Here is a 16,077-nt window from a genome sequence, read left to right on the forward strand (position 1 = left end):
GCCAATGACATGCAAATACACGTCTCCATGCCGTCAGAAACGGCATCAGCTAAGGACCGAGTGTCTCCTCTGAATGAATGCCTGAAGGAGATAATGGGCTGCATAAGGAAGAACAAACTGAAACTGAATCCAGACAAGATGGAGACACTGTCAAGGATCCTAACCTAGGCTTGGAGGTGTGTCAGCCAGTCCTGGATCATGTTACACACCCCATGGAATTCACAGTCACAGTTTAGAAGGGAACAAAGGTTGTAAATTTTATGCATTGTAATTTCTGTATTGCATTTAGGTCTTTTATTTAGGGCTTTAAATTGGAAACAAATGTCGTGATACTATGGAGCAGCCCAAGAAGAAAATACATTGGGACTTAAACTGTGAAGGTCTTTGCAATATTCAGTTATAGCTGGACCCATTGAACCAGAAAGTGGTACACAAGCATTTTTGTGACACATGGAACTCTGGGAGACTTTGTCTCTGTGTGTGCGCGCGCGTGCGCACACGCATGCATCTGCACACATGCACCTTCAAGTTGCCTGTCAATCTATGGTGACCCCATGAATTTCATAGGGTTTTCTTAGGCAAGGAATACTCAGAGGTGGTTTTGCCAGTTTTTTCCTTTGAAATATAGCTCACAGCACCAGGTATTCATTGGTGGTCTTCCATCCAAATACTAACCATGTTCTGGATCCAGTATAAAATACAGTTGGCCCTCCGTAACTACAGATTCTTGATCCACAGATTCAACCATCCACGTTTTGAAAATATTTAAAAATATATAAATTCCAGAAACCACACTTTGATTTGGGTATGTTTTTTCCAGGAGCAACTGAGTAAAAACGCAAGGGAACTGTTAGTCTCACATAAACCGCACGAATGAAAATGGGTACACACTCAACAATTTTTGTGCTGCTCTCTGTTGTACTTTGCTTATTTTACTTATATGCCATCACATGTCCACCTATTTTTGGAACTGCTTCAGACCTTAGCCACCTTAATCCAGTTCAAAGGCAAAACTGTGTATTTTAACATAAAGTTTTTACTGGCAATAACTAAGCCATAAGAGAGGCCTTTAAACTTTTGAGAAGGGAGGACATAGAAAAGCTGGAGAATCACCAAATGATTATGTCATGGGGAAGAAGGTGTGGCAAAACCCAAATAGTCAAAGTGGGAGGGCTATTGTTAACCTCAGGGACTGAGGTTCCCCATCCTTGACACATAAGCTGAGGTTCAATATAGGTGCAACTGTAGATGGGAGTCTTTTGTTTTGGGGATTCCTGTAAAATCCACCCAACTGCCTCAAGACCGATTTCCTATTGAGCTCTCAACACAGCCCACCCCCCACCAACTCCCCCACCCCCATTTCAGACAGCCTTGTTGAGCCACTGTCACTTCCAACTTCCCCTGACTGGAGCTCTGCTTTGAACTGGTAAAAGTATTGCCTTACCTCAACCTTGCTACGCATTACTACCTTTAATTTCATTAGTTCTTTAGTTCATTAGTTCTTGTGTGTGAATGCTACTGCTAGAATAGTGGTTTTCCCCTTTTTGCTGTTAATCAAAAAACCTAAGTGGTACTTTCCACTGTGAGAGTTCTGGTTCTCGGACCTGTTGTACATAGGTGAGATCCCAGATATCGTTATCAAAGATCTCTTGCTGCTCCCAATTGAATAATTTCCCAACTGAATACAATCTGTGGATACCCTGTTGGGACCCCTTGCAATTTAGGTAATATAGGGTCACAAAAATCATAGTTAGAAGCAGCCACGAGGGCCATTTAATCCACCCCCTGCCATGCAGGAATACACAACTAAATGCTCCTCAGATATGGTCAAGCCAATCTGTTTAAGTATCTCCAAAGGAGAGTCCACCTCCCTCTGAGGCAGTCTATTCCAGTGTGAAACAGCTCTTACAGCAAACAAGCTCTTCCTAATGTTTTAGGTGGAATCCCTTAATCTTGGCGCTCATCTGCCCAGTCTCAATCCATCCCAAATCCAATCCTCTGTCCCATAGTGACATGTTCTCTAGTCTTCAGAAGACTGTAGTATATGCTTTCTTGTCTGTTGGCTCCCCAGCATTTAGTACATTGTCTTCCCAAGAATGAAACACTCAAAAAGGACTCCAGAAATTTGTGACAAACATCTATCTCCATTCATAAACTATCTCGCAGAAAACAGAAAGAATGATTTATTATAGCAAATTTGTGATAAAATTATATAAAATAACCATTTATTTTGTTTCGAAAGACATCCACATCATCACTTGGGAACAAAAATGTACAGATAAATTGCCTATCAACCAAACAAAATAAATTACTATTAAAAAAAACAAGAGAAAAAGAAAGCCCCACTCTCTATAGATGGAAGTGGGGGGGGGGGGGGCAACAATGAATCTTAAAATTGTACATCATATTTTGAAGGAGCATGTAGAAATGAAAGAAAAGAAAGACCAAAATAAATTAACTCCATTTAAACAGTTTTGACTTATACAAAGTTGAATTTCAGCTATACTTTCATACAGCTCAGCTTGCATTTGTGTAGCATGCAGATGGAATGGATGATCTTGTGGACATTTTTTTGTTTTTTTGAACAGCAGAAAATATTTTCAGCAGCATAACAACAGCAGATTATTTAGGCACAATTCAGCAAGGGGCACATCAGAAAGTGAACAGGTAGTTAATGTACTTTTTACAGCTGCAAAAGTCATGTGTGAATTTGTTGGATTCAAGAAAGAAAGAACAGAAAAGAAAACAACCCTAGCTTAAGTTTAACAAAATGAAAAATCAGTAGCATCTCGCACTTGTACATCTTTTTAAAAAGTAGATTATCTGTAAACATTCCAAGAAAACATTTTCGTTAATTTGCATAACGATGACACAGGGCCATTCACTCCCAACCACGTTAGCCCACAATCTGGACCTATTCTAAGGGCTAAAAAGCACAAGACAGGGAGCCTGCAATGAGAAGATCAGCAGCATCACTTATGTTGGTGGCACCCCAGTGCGCTCTGAACTCCCCTAGAAATGTCCCTGTAGAAGATGACAGCATTTTAGATTTTCCGTGACAGAAATCTCATGGAACTTCATGCCTGAGTGGTAAGACTTGCAAATAAAGCCCATGTTTAGCTCCAGGTGACTCTGAAATGGGATCCTGAAAACCAATCTCTGCAAATGAAGCTCATGTTTAGCTCATGATGACCAAGCATAAAACTTAGCAAGCTGATCTGCAAGGTACGGCAATAAGAAAAGGTCCTGCTATAACAAGCAGACATCTTTTACCAGCAGTCCTACTTCTAAATGTAGAGTGAACCATCTCTTGTAGTTTGGCCCTCAGTCTTTGAAAAAAAACAACAGACAGTTCAAACTTATGCAAAGACTCTGACCAGGGTAAAACTGGCCCTGTAGATTGCCACTTAATTCAGCTTTATTGCCAGCAGCGGCATAAGAACAGCACCACATTACTCTCTCATAGCAGACTGGCATTCTTTCCAGGATGTACATTCATTCAATCATAATAAAACAAGAAGTTTTTAACAATGATCATGAGAAAGAAAACATTTCTTGTCAAGCTTATAGAAATTTTCAAAAGGAATCCTGAGGCAACCAGACACCCAATTCACCACTGAGCTTCAATGGGATATAGGCTTTTTATTCCCCTGAAACATCACCAGCCAAATGTAGATTTAATTTAAAAAGAAAACATGCAATAACACACCAATAACACACACACACACACACACACACACACACAAACTCATGAAAACAAAATGGCTCATGACTCAGCCAGAGGAAAAACCCAAACACACACACACACAAACCCTGAAGAACTTGAAAGTCATGACCCCAACGTAAATTGGATCTGGACTATTCTAAAGTATCAGATGAAGGGTTAACACATTGTATGCAGCGTAAAGCAGGGAAAATACATATGGTTTGCAGCAAAGATGGGATATCTTTAGCCCTCTGATTGCTTGGGCTAAATGTCCCATCAGCAACCCACTATGTCCAATGATAAGGTATTAGAGGGAGCTGTAGTTCAAAACATCTGGCAAGTCAAATTTTCCTCACCCCTACATTAGGATTCAAAATTGGGGAAAAGATTAGTCATGTGGCTTCCTCTTTGGCTTCATTGCATCTGACACAATACAGACCAAACTGAAATATAAAACATACAGGCTTGATTTGGATTAATGTATGGTGCTGTGAGCAGCAGGATAGTAGGATCATACCATTATCACTTAGCAATCCTAATCAGGGCCCTAGGCTCCCTTAGTATTGGCATAAGGACATACTATGGGCATAAATTATGAGCACACAAAATGCCTCAGCCTCAAGGATCACTGCACAGACTAACATAAGAGAATGAACAAGTTGTTTAGGTGTACATTTGGTTGGTCCATATGTAGGCCCTATGCAAAAATTAGGAGGTGGACCAGATATACTTTTAGCTACAGTGAAGAGCTGGGTGATGGAAAGGTTCTGTGATCCAATTAGCCCTGTAGGCTATTCATTTGAAGTAAATTAAACAACTTTTAGCATAGTCCTGAAGAATAAATCAAGGATTATGAAGAACTGGATCAAAGATTACAAGATAACAATCCATCAAGCTAAAAATTGGTGGATACAGACATCAGTTCATCTTACTATGGCCAGCAAGAAAGTCATCACAAACAAGTGTTTGATCATGTGGTCTCATGAACTTACTATATGCCACTCACTACTTTTATGTTTTATTAACTGTACAGCCTTGAAATAGACATCTTACCACATGCCCACATCCGAACAAGATTATTTTTAAGGCTACATTGTAGTCCAGAAAAGTAACTTTTCCAAGCTCTACCCAGTTCTGCAGAAGATATTTCCCCAACATGGCTAACTGCTCTCAGAGCTGAATTTACGTATAACTACCATACAGGATTGAAAAGCAGATGGGGTTTGACTCTGCAGTCAGTCATTTGGAAATCCTGTCCTGTACTAATAAAAGCACTGATGTTATTTAAGCCCCTCAGAGCCAAGTATCTAAGAGCCTCATTGCATGGCAAAAGAAAGCCAAGATGGCACAACAGAGAAGTGGCTTTCTCCTTGCCTCTCCACATGACATCTTAGCACTTGTATTCTTTCCCAAGGGAGATGGTCATTAAAGTGTGCCTTTTGTCATGCTGGAAACATCCTGTTTAGCAAAAGGCACACTTTTATGATGAAATGGAAGTATGCGGAGCATACAACAGCATGCGGAGAGGCAATGAGAAAGCCGCTTCTCTATCGCTCCATTGCAGCTTTTTTTGTTGTTGTTGTTGTTATGAGATAAGGCTCTAAGACAGGCACACGTTACAAGACCAGATCAAATGAAATGGCATAGATCTTCCACAAGAAGTGTGGAGGGAAACACAGGAAGGCTGCATATTTTGTTCATCTGCCAGGACAATTTGATTTCTATCATCTCAGTGTGTGAAAGTTTAATGACAATAAACTTATTTTTCTCTATTACAGATATTTATACTCACCAATGCCAGGTCTCATGCACTTGTGTCTATCAGTTACAGCAACTTTCTTTTTCTAATCTCTACCTACAACAAACCAACAATTAGACCTTGAATAAGTTACTTTTCTGGACTTCAACTCCCAGAATCCTCCATGGCCAGTGGCTGTAGTGAATGGGATCATTTTTCTACTAGTAGAAATTGCCTTTTCCTGTTTATCCATGTCTCTACTCTGCCTCAAAGACGGTCTCCAAAGCCTAAGCAGATTTGGCAACATTAACTGGGGGATTCTAGGTGGTGTAGTTCCAAAAGGTAAGTTATTCAAGCTCTGGTCTTTCTCATTCATGCTATCTGGTATCCTCTTTGCTGGAGAGGCCAGGAATTGAATCTGGCAATGTCTGCATACTTACCACCTCCTCACCACTGAACTATGGCATCTCAAATATATTCCAAAAGATAAGATCAGTTTAAAACTCAGGAAGTCACCTCCATTGGTGAAAAAGCAAGTATGCAAAACTTGTGACTCTATTAACTTTCGCTCCCAGAACTCCTAGCCAACATGGCTAAACGTCGGGCATTATGGGAGCTGAAGTCCAAAACATTTGGAGGACCAAAGGTTGGGAACCACTGTCCTAACCAATAAAGCCAATGGTGTGAAATGCTGGAAGCTACAGTTCAACCTCTGGAGGGCTGCCTTCCTATTATACACCACCTGTTTTTCAAATGACCCGAACCTGCCTATTTTCAACAATTAAACAAGGGGCTTTTGTTCTCTCTCTCTCTCTCTCTCTCTTTTTTTTCCATAACTACTTCAGAACAAGAGGTATTTTATAAAATGCATTTTTCACTTTGTCAGTGGGCAAAACCAAGCAGTTCCAGCAGATGAACTTTTCATTCCCACCCACCCCCTTACAAACCAGCACTAATTTGGCAAATAGAAATAGAAAACCGTGTCTTTTAATTGGAAAAAAAATCTGGTATTCCTAATATCATGCATCTCAGAATCACTGCAAAATTAATCTTGGTGTTAACTGTATCAAAACATACAGTTGTACTAGTAATACTGTATTTAAGCATCACCTGCTTGATGTATTTATTCTCTTAAACCTAAAAGAAGTCACATATTTGGATACAATGGTAACAGGGTGGCACCAGTATTAGAAGAGAAATGAGGCTTAAGCTATTGCTTTGACAGTGATCCATCATTCTTGCTTTGTTTGCGTGTCCTGACCCACATGTCAAAAATGTATTTCCTTTTGGTATGAACACTTGAAGTAACAATAGTATGTAGAGTGTTGGAGGGAATAAGTTAATTGACATCAACACAGAGAACACACAAGGTTGAAACTATGAACCCCATCTAAGAAAATATCAGATATAATATTTCCAAGATCTCTGGGCACCCACATTCATGTAAGCTATGTAAGGCAATAGCTGGAATCGCAGCATAACCTGTGGCAACTTTTATGATCTTCAGTCTACATTGTGGAGAGTAGAGGTACTGCACATTGCCATGTTTGTGCTTGGGTATCTTCTAGCTCTGTGGCTGGCTCCAGAGAATCCCAAGTTGGGCATCAGAGCAGCACAGGGACCACTGACTCAATAGAGTCACTATTCCCGTTTCATATGGGGCATCCGAGAGTGAACATGAGATAATTCTTGGTGTGTGCACACTTTGTTAGCCAAGCAGTTTAAGCCTGGTCTGACAGCGAATGCTTTGCCCAAGGCCTCAAAAAATCCTGGAGCTGGCAGGACGTAGAGCTATGCCACTTCTGCTGCTGCTCAATACAAGATCTCTCTGAATGCAAGAGTGGCCTGTACTGTTATGTTCTTAAAGATATCAGTGGCATTTAGAAGAATCGAAAGGGATTACAGTTTCAACTATCCATCACTGCCCACTGCTTTTTATTCTCTCTGAAATTTACAGAAGACTCTGTAGATTGTATTAAAAAGCCATTAGGAACACATCAAAGCTTTGTTACACAGCAAATACCATGAAATGGTTTCAGATTGGCAACCTTGTTAGACAAAATCCTGACCACTCTTTGATTTGTGTCCCCTAAACCTCTATATTTGGAACTTCTCTGCTAAAGGAGCATAGGAAAAACAAAGATGGAAACTTATTCACTGGTTCTCCATCATCTGCACATTTTATTACCTGTCCCTAGTGAAATAGTGAAAGCCATCTGTTTGGAAGTAAAATGAATCAATGTCATCTTTGTTTTCTCCTTGTTAAAGGTTTGGAAGTCACTGCTCTTGGAAAAGAAATCTTCCTTTGCTGTGTCACTTACCCTGACAATGAAAAGTAAATTCTGGTCGAATGATTTAATGCTTTGTTATTTAAAAATAAATATACAGCACCAGCAGCCACCCAGTGCCCCCTGCAAGAAGGTACATTTTCAAAATGGAGCCTCTATACAACTAAACAAGTAGCTATGAACAAGCTAGATACAAGAACGTAGTAGTGCTTCGGCAGTATGGAGTGAAAAATATACAAAGCCAGTTTTGCTATGGCACATTGGAGGAATGATGCACTGATAGTTTTCTATTAAAATCGGAGTCTGCCTCTATGCTGAATATGTACTGTTCCACAGTGCTAGTTTCTTCCCACCCCGCTCACAAAAGGCATATACAGAGATCTTTCACTCACCCACCCCCCACACCATAGATTGTACCTTTTTTTTCTTTTGTGCAATGTGTTAGCAATCTAAACAACTGCTCCACGCAGACTTGCCCACAACCACTCATACACAATACTAACACCACGGTAGATTACATACAAGAGGATAAGCACTAGAAAATATTCCATCAGATGACGTATTTCTCCCCATCTGGAACAAACACAGTGCCATCCTGCAGGCTATTAGAACCAAAGTTTGATTTCTGTGCATAATTTCTTTTCTTGACAGGAGATAATGCTTCCAACATGGGTCCTGAAATGCTGTTAGCAGTCCTGACTTTAGCAGCTGCCGATTGTGGCATAGCAGAGGATGTTTTATTATTGGCAAGGATATCCAAGTTTCCACTTGGGTCAATGATGGCGTTTATAACTGCAGAAAAGAGAAAAGAAAGCATGATGAGATCTAGCCAGGAATACAAGCGGACTCAAAGCTCGCACATACTTTTCTTTTGCCCAGTGCCAGAACTCTGTGACTTGAAACCTGCCTACTCATATGCAAGCACAAGAATGTTGTTGTTGTGTGCCTTAAAGTCATTTCTGACTTATGGTGTTTCTAAGGCGAACCTATCGTGGGGTTTTCTTGGCAAGATTCTTTGCCTTCTGTCTTCCTCTAAGTCTGAGGAAAGTGTAACTTGCCCAAAGCCCCCCAGTGGGTTTACATGGACAAGAGGGGATTTGAACCCTGATCTCCCAGTCCTAGTCCAATGCTCCAATCACAACACACCATGCTGCTCCCTCAAACACATGAACTGTTTTTCTTAAAATAATATAACTGAGGCTAAACCTAGCAATATGAATGCTCTGTCTATGGTGTCTAATCTGTGATGGCTCTTTCACACACACAAATCCTCACTTGAATTTGTAGCCATTAAGCACAAAGCATGTTTCAGAAATTAGCAATGTAATGTTTTGGATTCAAACTCCCAGAATCCCCCAGTTGACATGGCCACTGGCCCTACTGGCTGGGGAATTCAGAGATCTGTAGTCCAGAAATTTATGTTTGCAAGCTCTGGGGCTTTTGTGTGTGAAGTGTTCCTTCTAAGTAAAGGGAAGTAAGGGAAATGGCAACAAACCTTCAAGTTGTTTCTGGACTCTGCGTAGCTCCTTCAGAATCGAGCTTATTTCCTAGCATGAAAGAACAACATGGTAAGTAACTAGAACACTGAGTAGGAACTCGGGGGGGGGGGGGATTCTATTGCTTCTTATGAAATCTTACATTTAGTTCTATGCCTGTTCAGCCCTTTCCTCTAAATTTGAATTTTTGTTATTCATTTAAAATGTGTATGAATTAAATGTTTACTTTTTAAGCTTGGTATAGTTATGCAACACAACCCCTTCAAAAACAGACAAGAGGGAATAAACTCAAACCCACAAGAAAGCCAAATCTGTAAATCCCAACTTCAAATAAATATGCTTACTGCCTACATTTAGTGAAATACTGTATAAATGTTTATGAACACAAGAGGCCAAGGATTTCACACAGATAAGATCTTATTTTAAAAGCAAACCACTCAGCACATGTTTTAGGACAAAGATACTGTACCTTATTCGAGGTTTTTAGAATTGGCACTTCATTTTCAGAATTAATTTTGGCTTCCATCTCCTCCCACGTTCGCTCAGTATTCTGGAACAGGATTCTGATACAAACACATAAAGGTTAAAATTTTGTCAAAAGCTTGAAAAACATGTTCAGAAATAAATGGGGCTTTTTAAAGCAGTAAATCATCTTAAGGTAAGAAAGTGTTTACACACAGTAGTCCCTTTTAATGGAATATTACAGAGACTCTTAGTGATCTATCAAGTATTTTTTTAAAAAAGCAAAAGCAAGACTATCTGTGGGCTAATCCAGATCCTTAAATTCATTGTTTGGAAAAAGCTGCAGTTTCTCATCATTGTGGAGGATGTATGTATGTGTTAATTCTCAAGTATCCTGAAGCTATTGGATGAAAAACTGTTTCATTATTCTTGGCATATATTGAGAATCTGAAAAATGGAGATTTATCACACACAACCCTAGATTCCAGTATTTATATGCCTACGTTTTAGCTCTGCCACATTAAAAGTTCATTCCATCTGTGCCTTCCTCTTAAGGAAGCAAAATTAAACAGCTGTCTTAGGCAGCAGGACAGGCAGCTCCTTGGTTCTTCTTCCTGAGACCTCTTGCTTCTGCACCTTGCAAGCTAACCTACTGTTCTAGGTGTGATGGAGAACACTGTCCCATTCTGAGCACTGAAGTAACTATCAACTGCCAGTCCACTGAGCTGATGGATACAAAGTAAAGAAGATGGTATTTTGCCCTTTGTCTCAAATGATCTGGACAACCCCTGCCAATTCTGGTTCAAGAACAAAGGGCAAAATGTGACAGAAGTGGGTGGATAGATCTTGGTGCAGTTCAGATTAAAGACATTCACTTACTTCATTTTCTCTGCCAGGTTCTCTGTGTTTTCTCGGATAGTGTGCGATAACTGGGACACTGGATTTAGCATCAAATTGTCAAAGATTACCTGAAACACAATCAGAAACAAACGATCATGGTAGCATTTCTTGCAATGGGAACTGGTATCTTTTCTAAAATATTACTACAACAGGATTATAATCCTGTGGTTGGGGGAATTTTCCACGGGATTTCAACTAAATCCTGATTGAGTGGTACAAGGGAAGGCAGCCTCTCAACTCTACCTTCTGAGACCCCTTGCTATTCTCAAGTGTAATGGAGAACACTGTCCTATTCTGAATGCTGAAGTAAAGTTCCTGTAGTGTATCACTGCTAGATGAAAACCTGATCTGATAAGTGGAGCTAAAGGGTGGCATAAGAAGCACGACCATCATAAGATCCTAAACAAAAATGCTCTCTTCTGATTTTGGCAGCTGAGCAGGGCCAAGCTTAATACACAGGAGACCACCAGGCAATACTAAAGAAATCTAGGTAGGACAAAAAAAAGAATAAGAGAATTTTAAGAGTTTGAAATAATTCTTACAGTAAATAACTTCTCTCTGCTGTTTAGGTGGAATCTCTTTTCTTGTCATTTGAATCCACTGGTTCATATTCCAGTCTCTGGAGCAGCAGAAAATAAGTTCACTTTATCTCCTCCTTCCCCCATGAGCATGCCTCATCACTTCTTTGATCAGTTTCAAAACTGAGTTGAAGACCATGCTGTTCAGGGAAGTATTCCCAGGCATTGCGTGATTGTTATTTGATGTTTTTAATTTGTTGCTGCCTTATTTTATTGAACCCTTTCCTGTATTAGTATGTAATATTTTATATGTATTATGCTATTATGTCATAGAATTTACGCATGGGCAGGTTTATTTTTTATCTATTTTACGGATTGTATGTACAGTGCTGTGTAAATCTACAGTGCCATATAATAATAATAATAATAATAATAATAATAATAATACCTTCAGATATTTAAACATGGCTATAATGTCATCTCTCAGTATTCTCTTTTCCAAACTAAACCTACCCAACTCCCTAAGCCATTCATCATAAGGCTCAGTTTCCAGACCTTTTGGTCACCCTTGTTGGACACACACCAGCTTGTCAATATCCTTCCTGAACTATGGGTCCCAGAACTGGACACAATATTCCAGGGCAGGTCTGGAAAGCAGAATATAGTGGGAATACTACTTTCCTTGTTCAGGACACCATGCTGCTTAAAACCCCTGCTAATCAGAATTCACAACACTGGGTTAGATCGCCCAGATGGTCTGGTACAATGCAAGGCCTTATAGGTATGTTTCTTGTGGCGTCTTTAAGATTCTGGGTTCAAAATTATAAAAATATGGAAATTTTGATGCCTTGGGCAAGGGGTTATTTTCCCCACAAGGTTTTTGTTTTAGTTTTGACTGGAAGCAGGGGGACATACATTTTAGAAATCCTGAAATATGTGTAATACTTACTTTATTAGCAAACCATCCAAGGGAGATATACCCACCTCTTCCCTGTTCCTTATCCTTGTTTTTCTTGTGAGATCCTCCTCTCGACTGTCATTCATATTTTGGTCAAAATCATGGAATCCCATTGACCCTGGAGGCACCTTCTGGTAGTTCAGACTTGCTTCTGGTATGTGTTGGACCAGCTTTAAAATAACACAGACATTGGAAGACTGATAGTATGTCCAGTTTAGGACAAGAAGTAAAAATATAGATTCAGAGAAAGAACCAAGTATCAAGTTCCCACCAAATACCAACCATAATGGAATGGCATAATATGCACAGCATGCTGATGCTGATGAAAATTGTATCATATGAAATTCTTCCTTTTCTCTCTTGAAATTTATAAGAACACAAACTCTATGGCACAATAACATCACACAGCATGCTTTCATGCCTAAGATCAACATTACTGGTTACAGTTGGCAGGAAATCAGGAAAACTCACAATATGATGATATCACATCACAAAGGGGGCAGGGGAGTTAATAATAATAATAATAATAATAATAATAATAAATTTATTTATATCCCGCCTCTCTAAAAAATGCAATTGGGGTGGCTTACAAAGATTAAAAAATATACAACCCTAAACCCTCAATCCCCCCCTTAAAAGTTGAGAATAATTCAACATATAATTCATTATAGTGGCAATATTTTCAGCAGCATCCTCATGACCTGTGTACTTCTAACCCTAATCAGTCTTTTTAAGTCATTCCAAAGACCTAAAGTCCCCCCCCCCTCATCATTACCTATGGTTAAAATATTATGTCATAAACTATTTAACAGCACATTCTGCTTATAATTCTATATTCAATAAGCTATTCAATTAATACTCCACCATATTGGTCTTTACTTTGTGCATATCAGTCCTACATGCAGTCAGTAAAATGGGTAAAGACGATGTGAGATGGGCTACTAGTGGTATGATGCATAGTAGTGTGCACCTCTTCCATTCCCCAGGTCCCTGCTGAAATGTTTAGATAGTGCTCACTTTAGAATAGAATTCCCATGTGCATAAATCCAATAAACACAAACCCTCTACATATCTTTTCAGCAGCATCCCTCCCCATGTTCACTGAACACATGAAAATGGCAGTGGGGCTGCATTCAGTGCCCTGTTTGGACCCTCACTGTGCCCCCTGGTTCTGCCTCCTGATCAGTGAAAGTGTGAACAAGAAAACAACATGCATGCACCTATATGAGCAGAGGCTGTTCAAAGCAAGTGGGGATCCCAAGTATATAACATTTCTGATTATGAAGAGCAGTGGATGAGGAATGTGTGATCCTTCAAGATGCTGCTGGATTGAAACTCCCAGCATCCCTCACAACTGGGTATGCTAGTTAAGGATGATGAGAGTTGCAGTGTAACAACATCTGGAGGCAAGTAACCAAGTTTGTATACACTGAACCATCAGAAAGCAAAGGTGTCATTAGCTCAACTACCTATGAAAAAAGTCTTGGATTTTTTAGTATTTCAGATTTTGGGATTCTGGATAAGGGAGACTTAGCCTGTATATCAGAAAAGTTAGGAATTCTTGTTACCGAAATGAAGGAAAATCTTAAACTATTGCATTATGAAATTTCTCAACTGACAAGACATCTCTCTGCCCCCCACAATAATATTTGGCATTTAGTATGAGACCCTTTTGCTGCGTACCAAATGATTGAGGGTAGGTCTAATGAGGTTGGCTGGTGCCTGCTTTTCCTATTCTCACCAGAAGCCCTTCGTATCCTGAGGGGTTCCGTTCCGGACACAGAAACCCCCGTAGATGCCAAAAAACATGGGATCTCAAGTTCCATTGGTGTTAATGGTGGCGCACTGTGAGTGCGGGCCTGCAGCCCCACAGCTGCATGCAAACACTGCCATTGGGGTGAATGGGATGGAGCAATCCACAGATAAATCCGTGGTTGGCAAAGTCCATGGTTGAGGTGGGCAGACTGTATGCAAAATATGGGCCCAGTCCTCACTGTATGCATGGAGGTTTCCCATTTAGAACATCTGAATATTCAAGCATCCATGGAAAAAGCTGATGGGAACACTGTTTTTGAGGGTGGTGTGAGCAGGTAGAGCTCTATCCTCTGCCCCACCCCACCCCCATTTAACAACGCAGTCTGGAAAACCCTAAAGCAATAGATTAACAACTATCTATATTTGTCATATGTGCACTAAGCTTGAAATGCATACATTCCACATCAACATTATGTCAAACGTCAGGAGGTCATTGGTCAAGGAAATGGATGCTGGAGTTAAGGGGAAAACATTAGTCCCTAACAAAATCCTTTCCTAACAAAATCCTTTCCTAGCCATCAGTCTTTTGAACTTGGTTTTGAATAAGTATAGTATGATAGGATGAGATGTGTGTATATAATTCTAAAGCACAGAAAAATGAAATTAAAAAAAAAAACAGAAATGAAAAAGGAAAGGTGACAAAGCAGAGAATACTGATATCATGAAGATTCAGAGCATTTTTAAAAAAAGAATTACATTCTTAGCTTAGAACCGATCAACACAGTAAAGAAAACACAGTGAAATGCTTGAAAGTAGTGGGATGGAAAATGCACCTGAGATGAAATTGCTGCCCGCAAAGATGAATGAGCAATCTGAAAACAGGAAGGGAAAGAAAAAAAACAGAAAGAGAGAGAACGAGATCAGTGTTGATCATAAGATTAGGAAAATCTGCACAGACATATACAGGGAGAAGAAGCCAAAGTGCAAGGTACAGGATAGTGTCATAAAGAAGGCAAAAATCAAATCAAAATAGCAGCAATGCTGTCACAGAAAGCTGCAACCTATCACACAAAGTACAAAGATCTCTCATACTGAGCTGGGTCTATTTTGCCCATAGCTATCTCCTCTGACTTCCAGTAGTTCTCTCAAGTAGTTAGTGTTTTCCTAGTCCTGGTGCATAAAATCCTTTTAACTAGAAATATTGGGGACTGAACCCAGAATGGACATACTATGCATGAAAAGTTATGGCTTTACCAGCGAGCTATGGCCCCTCACGTTTATGATATTATTCACTGTGGCAATCCAATATTTGCTAATCAAGGAACTTGGAACATATATGATAAAGTATCCTTCTGGTACGTAACTGTGTCAAAGAGAAAGAGGATTATGCAAAATAAACTGGCTTTTCTCAGTGTAGAATATGGTTTAAAACTGGTGCATAATTTTGATTCTATTTAAAGTCAGAATTAATTAATTAATTAAGGCTAGCAAGGGTGTGCAGAGAGGATGCCCTGCATTAGGAAAACAGACCAACCAAGTGCCACTGAAAAACACAGCGAAGTCTAAGACCATCGCTGTATTACATAGCTGTGATAATCCTTTAACTGTCATGGCTCTGTCTTAGGAAATCTTGGGATTTGGAGTTTGGTGAGAGTTCTCTGAAGACTTATAATTCTCTGTCAAAGCATTTTAGTGCTCTACTGACAGGACCGAACAACCTTCTAGCAAATAATCCTAAATACTATCAGTTAAAGAGGTAACAAATTGTTCTATTTGTGTAATAGCACTGAGTAGTATACTCTGAATGTAAGAATCCTTTGACAGCACACTGTCAGATGTCACCTGGATGGTGGGGCTTAGCTTGTAAAATCCTGGCAATAACTAAGTCTGTAGGGAGGAGATCTCCAATGCTCAAACCTAGACTGTCTCGGGCTACTCATTCCTCCACAACAATCTTTTGCCTCTGACAATACAGAGGATGCAACTGTGAGTTCTCAAAGACATGTTGGAGGGCTGGGGTTTCCATTTCAAGTTCAGAGCTTAGAAAAGTTACTGTTTTGGACAATAACTCTCCATATGCCAGCAGCAGCCAAACTTTATCCACAGCCTTACTACAAGAGCCTTTAAAAAGGGGTGAGCAATTGCATGACAGCTAGAGCCAATTGCCGCCCCCCCCCCAGCCCCTTCCATGGACCACACTCTCCCTCCCAGCAAACCCAAATACCTTTATTTTCCTCTGCAGATCTTTTCAAAATG

General features: G+C 39.9%; 1 protein-coding gene across 4 annotated transcripts in view; it reads right to left on the reverse strand.

Annotated features, from left to right (window-relative positions):
- Nucleotides 1-2,212: 2,212 nt before the first annotated feature.
- The window catches only part of CEP170B (centrosomal protein 170B), a 121,538-nt gene continuing 107,673 nt past the window's right edge, over nucleotides 2,213-16,077 (reverse strand). For 3 of the 4 annotated variants that reach the window (XM_089522661.1, XM_089522660.1, XM_089522662.1), the window contains 5 exons: nucleotides 12,093-12,236; nucleotides 10,570-10,658; nucleotides 9,698-9,791; nucleotides 9,228-9,279; nucleotides 2,213-8,524 (listed from right to left, as the gene is read on the reverse strand). In XM_089522661.1, coding sequence (XP_089378787.1) covers nucleotides 8,283-8,524; nucleotides 9,228-9,279; nucleotides 9,698-9,791; nucleotides 10,570-10,658; nucleotides 12,093-12,236 — 621 coding nt within the window. In that variant the 3' untranslated portion in view covers nucleotides 2,213-8,282. Of the gene's footprint in view, nucleotides 8,525-9,227; nucleotides 9,280-9,697; nucleotides 9,792-10,569; nucleotides 10,659-12,092; nucleotides 12,237-14,654; nucleotides 14,694-16,077 lie in introns of all 4 variants that reach the window. The other variant, XM_089522663.1, reaches the window with a different exon arrangement.

This window comes from Sceloporus occidentalis, unplaced genomic scaffold (genome assembly GCF_023333645.1).
Source record: "Sceloporus occidentalis isolate IW3139 unplaced genomic scaffold, rSceOcc1.0.p SCAF_4, whole genome shotgun sequence".
NCBI classification, from domain to species: domain Eukaryota; kingdom Metazoa; phylum Chordata; class Lepidosauria; order Squamata; family Phrynosomatidae; genus Sceloporus; species Sceloporus occidentalis.